Source organism: Lycium barbarum, chromosome 2, assembly GCF_019175385.1.
Source record: "Lycium barbarum isolate Lr01 chromosome 2, ASM1917538v2, whole genome shotgun sequence".
Lineage (NCBI taxonomy): Eukaryota > Viridiplantae > Streptophyta > Magnoliopsida > Solanales > Solanaceae > Lycium > Lycium barbarum.
The window spans coordinates 125,519,870-125,526,808 of record NC_083338.1 but is presented as its reverse complement, the minus strand read 5'-3'; the positions used below and the strand labels follow the sequence as shown (position 1 = coordinate 125,526,808).

Below are 6,939 nucleotides of genomic sequence, written 5' to 3'. Positions count from 1 at the left end.
TTATATATTTAACTTTTTCGACTACGTATGGTCGAAAACACTATTTATATTTAAATATAAAAAAAAATTATTTTCACAATTTCGACCACATGTGGCCGAAATTGTAAATTGGGCCCAGATTTTCGACCACATGTGGTCGAAATCTGGCAACCATATTGCTAAATTTCGACCACACGTGGTCGAAATTGTATTTTTCTGGGTACAATTTCGACCACATGTGGTCGAAATTGTGAAATATCAAGGCTAACTTTCGACCACCTGTGATTGAAAATCTGGAATATTTTTTCCAGCATTTGCCTATTTTTGACATCCCACCTGCCAATTTTCAAATAACCAAATTCATCAACTAAAAGAGTCATCCAATTCATCAACAATGCAACACAACAACCATAAACAATGTTCAAACACTTGAACACTTAAACATTGTCCATTCAAACACTTAAACATCATAAACTACGTTCAAACACTTAAACATCTTAAAATTAAAAGTACTTCTAATTCGAACTAAAACTACATTCAAACTCTTAAACATAATATACATATCCATTTAAACATAGCCGAATTAGAATCCAAAAGCACACTAATCAAAAAGGTCAACGTTCGGTATTAGAGACATGATCCGTATCCTCCCCAACATCCTGGCCTCCGAGGAATTAAGTGTTCTTGCTAGCAGGTCAACTTGATGCTTCATAGCTTCATACTCCTTAGGATCAACTGCCCCATCATCAGCAGCACCTACGACTTCAAGGGTCGACTGGTATCGACGAAAGGCTCCATTGTTTGCTGCATAGGAGAGTCCAGCATTAAGACAACCGCTTTAAATTGATGTACATTTAATTATGCTATTGACTACTAGTACAATACTAAACAAAAGTAAATTGATCTTATCCACAAATCTCTAAACTAAAAGTAGAGTTTTGGTTTTAAAAAATAAAATATAATAAAATTACCTCTGTAGGAAATAAAAAAAATAGCTACCAAATGTAGCATGCCAACATGGCTCAGCTGTATAGAGGAACGGGACTTAATCCAATAGTGAATTCAAAAATGTCACATATGGGATTTGAACCTGTGACTTAAAGTAAGTTTGAACCCCCTTTGCCACTTTACCAGAATATTACTCATTTAAGGGGATTCAACAGCTTATGTAACAAAAAAAAAGTAGTTTTACTTTTAAACCTATTACAGTGTAATTTTTCAGCGAAGGTGATTCAATTGAACACCCTTTCTATAAGCTACCTACGCCCGAGTCAAGAAATGAACTGATAAGAAGATGATATTTGGAAGTTGATTCAGGAACATGCTCAATTATCTTCTCAATACCTGATGTTTCCACCTTTCAATCATTTTATTTTATTTTATCTCATCTCATTCCTTTTTTCATTGGTTCATTCATCAAACAGTTTGGATTGAACCATGAAAGCTTCTAAAAGCTACTTGAGACCTAAATACCTGAGACTGGATGTCATTTCTTAAAACAATATTTCCAAGTGTATGGAGGGCAGGGCTGACTACTGAAGGAAGCGGATGCCTAAAACATCAATTGACATATGTATCAGAATAAATTGGAAGTTAGATGTGGAAAAGTTCCTTAAATGAGGAAACCATAACACTCCACTCACTCGAGGAGTTTAAACAGCTGTTTACAAACACCATCGTTAGTGATGACTGGCGTTTTGCAGTAATTACTATCCGTAAGGCGAGCAAGTACCGAACATGCATTTGTTAGTACATCTCCATCATCAGGTAAACAAACAAGGTGATAAAGTTCTGGGAGTACTTTTCTCACCTGACCAATGAAATGTCATTAGTAATTTGAAGCATCCAATAAGTTTTACTTTTCATTTTACCAAACTAGTCTCTTCGTACGCGGGGTGCACGTGGATGTGTATCAATGATAACAAACTTTTAAAAAATTACATAAATAATATTCAATAAATGCTAGTTAAAAAGAAAATTGAAAAGAATTACAATTACCTTGAGGAGTCCAAATCCTCTCTCTAGACCGAATGAGGATAAACAGAACACAAAAGCTTAAAATGTTCTTACCTCATCGAGGTGAGGGCCTTTGTTTAACAGTTTTCATCCTAAAGGAAATTAATACAAACCATAACTAAAAGATTCATTGATTAACATAGAGTGCAGAAACCCCAAAGTGATGCCAAATGCAGCAACAACAACAACATTCAATTTCAATATTTTATTCTATTTCAATTCAAATCCCTAAATAAAATAACATAATATAAACCCCCAAAACAACTATTGAACACTAAATAAAGTTATCAAATCTACTAAATATATAAGGTAATGTAACTGATAACATGGTATTGAAATACAAGTTTGAGCACTAGTTCAATTTGGGGGTTGTGTTCATGAGATTGAGGAAGAAAAAAAAATACCTGAGCTGGCGGCGTCTGGTGGCGACGATTGCTGGTCGGAAACAGCGGCGGCGTCTGGAGGCGTTGACCATCTAAGGAGGGGGTGGGGCAATCGGGTGGTGGGATGGTAGAGAGAGGAGAGGGAGAGAGAAGAGAGTGAAAGAGAAGGGGGAAAATGAAAAGAAAATTAAAGAGACTAGATCTGGTCTAAATCTTTTGAAATTTTCGACCACATGTGGTCGACAATAATTAAGTCAGATTTGACCGACTTTGACTTAATTATTTCGACCACATGTAGTCGAAATTAGATTTTTATTTTTATTTTTTAATTAATTGTTTTATATATATATATATATATATATATATATATATATATATAATTTAATTATGTATAAAATGTTTTGTTCCCATTTATTATTTGTATAAAAATTAATTTCGACCACACGTGGTCGAAATGCATTTTTCCTATTAAAAAATCGACCTGATGTGGTCGAAATTCTATAAAAAATTAAATAAAAATTAAATTCTTCAAATTTCGACCGCCCGTGGTCAATTTTTTTTCGACCAGAAGTGTGGTCGAAATTTTTAGATCGAAAATGCTCATTTTTTTAGTAGTGGATGAATCTTAAAAGTGTTTTATCTAAAAGGATTTTCTATGGAATTGCTTCTCGAACATAGTATATTCACAATAAGCATTCACTTTTCATAGTGTCCTTTTTAGAACTTTTATAACGACTAAAATTCTTGGAATTAAAACTCTGCATAAACAAACACGCACACAAAAACAATATGTTAGTGTTGGATGCTACACTTATCCATGCATCATATATAGTTTTTCCACACACTATGTTACCAACACTAATGAACTTCCTCATATATGTCTAAACATGACTAAAGATTACCGACCCACAACTCTAATATTGGTGGCAAGTTACCTTAGTTATTCTATATATTGGAGGAGAAAAAGTAGCATATTGATCGATCTTTTCTCTCGTGATCGAAGTAATTAAGCACATGAAGTTTTTTTCAAAGTAGGCAGAGCTTATCAATGAACATGATTTCTCCTATACAAGCTGAACCTCTTCGACTTCCTTTTGAAAGTGATGGAAAAACATTTGTATATTAGACAAACTAAGTACTACTCATATAATTAATTTCACTAAAGATCCCACAAGAATGATGGAAGAGACACAACTATCAGGTGTGGAATTAGTACAAAAGCATTAGCTAAGAATAATTCCTTTAATATAATAAGGAAGTCAATTTGACAAAGAAAGGAAGCATATTTTGTTGAAGTATCATAGTTTGAAATTGTTTTAGGAGATTGTTGGTTTGAGAAAATTATTAAAAATAACTCCCAACTTTAAACATAACCAGCTTCCATGGCCTTTCCTGGTGAGTGCTAACACATGAATAACATATAGTACAATTTAGTTTAATTTCTAATCCTTCGAGTGGACAATATTGGCACCAGATGGACCGTTGAATTGAAGTACGATGTCATATAGTGCCTCAAAGTTGTTAGGATTGGAAAAGTCTTCTATTCATAACCGGAACAGAATTACAATAGGAGGAACAACTCTCACACTCAACTATTACAAAAAACTAATCCTAAACTGAATACCTATATCTCACTCAAGTGTTTTCCTTACTGTTTTTCTCTCTTGCTCTTGGTGATACTACAAATGATAGAAGGCTTCCCTATTTATAGAGATGAAATGAACCTATTTATGTCATTTGTGACTCAAGCAAGCACTTGACAATTTGCCAAATACAAGGAAGATGTTTTTTCTTCCTTAAAACAAGGAATATGTTTTCTTCCTCAAAACAAGAGAAATGTTTTCTTCCTTGTTTTCTTCCTTAAAATGAGGGAGATGTTTCCTTCCTCATATTATGGGATGGACCCAACAAATCTCCCCCTCCAGTCCCATACACCTGAAGGAGGGTACACTGGCTTTTAGTTTGAGTGTATGCCGACAAGTTCTTTGCACAATTCGAACTTGTCTCTCGGTACCACCTTGGTCAGCATGTCTGCAGGATTGTCGTTTGTGTTGATCTTGGAGAGCTTCAGTTCATGTTGCTCGACTTCTTCTCTGAGCCAGTGATATCGAACGTCAATATGTTTTGTGCGTGAGTGGTACCTCGAGTTTTTGCTGAGATCCATAGCGCTTTGACTATCACAATGAACTGTGTATTCTTCTTGTCGGAAACCCAGTTCTTGAAGGAAACGTTTCAGCCACATAAGCTCCTTCCCAGCTTCAACTGCGGCAATGTATTCGGCTTCTGTGGTTGATAGTGCTACACACTTTTGTAACTTGGATTGCCATGACACAGCTCCCCCTGCAAATGTGAATATATAACTCGAAGTTGATTTCCTGCTATCATAATCTCCTGCCATGTCAGCATCAGTGTAACCTTCCAAAATCGGCTTAGCTCCCCCATAGAACAAACATAGTCTGGATGTACCCTTCAGGTACCGTAGTATCCACTTGACAGCTTCCCAATGTATTCTTCCTGGATTTGATAAGTATCTGCTCACAACACCGACAACATGAGCAATGTCTGGCCTTGTGCACACCATTGCATACATCAAACTTCCAACTGCTGAAGAGTAGGGCACTGCTTTCATCTTCTTCTTTTCTTCTTCGGAAGAAGGACAACTTTCCTTGCTCAACTTTAAGTGATTTGCTAGTGGAGTACCAACAGGCTTGGTATTTTTCATGTTGAACCTTTTGATCACGCGTTCAACGTATTCTTCTTGTGACAAGAACAACTTCTTTGCCTTTCGATCACGAATGATTTTCATGCCCAAGATATGTTGTGCAGGGCCTAAGTATTTCATATCAAGGAACTTAGACAAATCTTTCTTCAAGTTGTTGATCATAGTTGCATCCTGGCCTACTATCAGCATATCATCTACATAGAGCAGAAGGATGATAAATTTTCCATCGGGGAACTTCTTCAAGTACACACAATGATCTGCAGTTGTTCTTTTGTATTGATGTTTCAGCATGAATGAGTCGAACTTTTTGTACCATTGCCTTGGGGCTTGTTTGAGACCGTAGAGACTCTTCCTTAACTTGCAAACGAGATGCTCTTTCTTTGGGATTCGGAAACCATCGGGCTGCTCCATGTATATTTCTTCCTCCAAATCACCATGAAGAAAAGCTGTTTTCACGTCCATCTGCTCAAGTTCAAGATCCATACTTGCCACCAATCCGAGAACCACTCGGATAGACATCATCTTCACAACCGGCGAAAAAATCTCATCAAAGTCGATTCCTTCCTTCTGTTGGAGACCTTTGACTACGAGCCTCGCCTTGTACTTCACGATATTTCCGCTAGCATCTTTCTTGAGCTTGAAAACCCATTTGTTCTTCAAGGCCTTCTTTCCCGGAGGAAGTTTCACCAACTCATATGTTTGATTCTTTTGTAAAGAATTCATTTCTTCCTCCATGGCCTGTCGCCAATTGGATTTTTCACGATGAGATTGAGCTTCTTGAAAGCTCTTTGGCTCCCCCTCGCTGGTAAGAAGGATCCATTCTGTTGGCGAGTATGACCTTTGAGGGATTAACCCTCGTGCAGAACGTCGAACTTGATTATTTCCAGCTGCGTCTTGGGATGAAGGCTCCCCCTGCTCAAGAATTTCTTCGTTTTGATCATCATTAACATCTGCCGGAACAATGTTTTCTTGTTCATCATGGACATTATCATGAAGTTCCTCGTTGTTGAGAGGAATGTGTGGTTATTCAGAGACATCATCTGGAGCATGATAACTTCGTTGCTTGTTGACTGTTGGAGCACACTCATGAAACTGGTTTTCATGGAACACGACGTCTCTACTTCGAATCACTTTCTTCATTTCGGGATCCCACAGCCTGTATCCGAACTCTTGATCTCCATAGCCGATAAAGATACACGGAGTTGATCTGAGATCAAGCTTCTGCCTCAACTCCTTGGATACATGCATAAATGCCTTGCACCCGAACACTTTCAAGTGAGAATATGAAATATCTTTCCCAGACCATATCTTTTCTGGAACTTCAAAGTTTAATGGGACTGAAGGTGACCTGTTTATAAGATAACAAGCTGTCAGAACAGCTTCGCCCCAGAATGGCTTTGGCAGTTTAGCCATGCTGAGCATGCATCGGACTTTCTCAACAATAGTGCGGTTCATTCTTTCAGCTACACCGTTATGTTATGGTGTTCGTGGCACCGTTTTCTCATGTCTGATCCCATGTTCAGCACACTATGCCAAAAACTCCCGGGAAGTGTACTCGCCTCCATTGTCGGATCGGAGGCATTTCAGCTTCTTTCCAGTCTCCCTTTCTACCATAGCATGGAATGTCTTGAAACGATCAAATACTTGATCCTTCGAATTGAGACAATAAGCCCAAACCTTCCGTGATGCGTCATCGATGAATGTCACGAAATATTTTCTACCACCAAGAGATTCTTCTTCAATGGGTCCACACACGTCAGAGTGGACAAGGCTCAGCAACTCGGAACGATTCTTTTTGGTGGAACTGAAAGAAACTCTATGTTGTTTCCCAAATAAACA

At 37.5% G+C, this 6,939-nt stretch overlaps 1 protein-coding gene across 3 annotated transcripts; it reads right to left on the bottom strand.

Moving 5' to 3' along the window:
• Positions 1–376: 376 nt before the first annotated feature.
• Positions 377–2,703, bottom strand: LOC132621958 (importin subunit alpha-1a-like). Of its 3 annotated transcripts, none has more exons than XR_009575765.1 (4): positions 2,400–2,695; positions 1,623–1,789; positions 1,453–1,531; positions 377–783 (listed from the first exon to the last, which is right to left on the bottom strand). XR_009575765.1 is itself a non-coding variant. In XM_060336448.1 (4 exons), exons 1-4 carry the CDS (start codon positions 2,468–2,470, stop codon positions 736–738), a joined length of 264 nt encoding a protein of 87 aa, XP_060192431.1. In that variant the 5' UTR covers positions 2,471–2,703; the 3' UTR covers positions 377–735. The 3 variants fall into 3 exon arrangements, 1 of the variants encoding a protein (XP_060192431.1); XM_060336448.1 differs by having other exon boundaries at positions 1,623–1,688; positions 2,400–2,703; XR_009575768.1 differs by lacking the exon at positions 1,623–1,789 and having other exon boundaries at positions 2,400–2,693.
• Between the last annotated feature and the right edge of the window lie 4,236 nt (positions 2,704–6,939).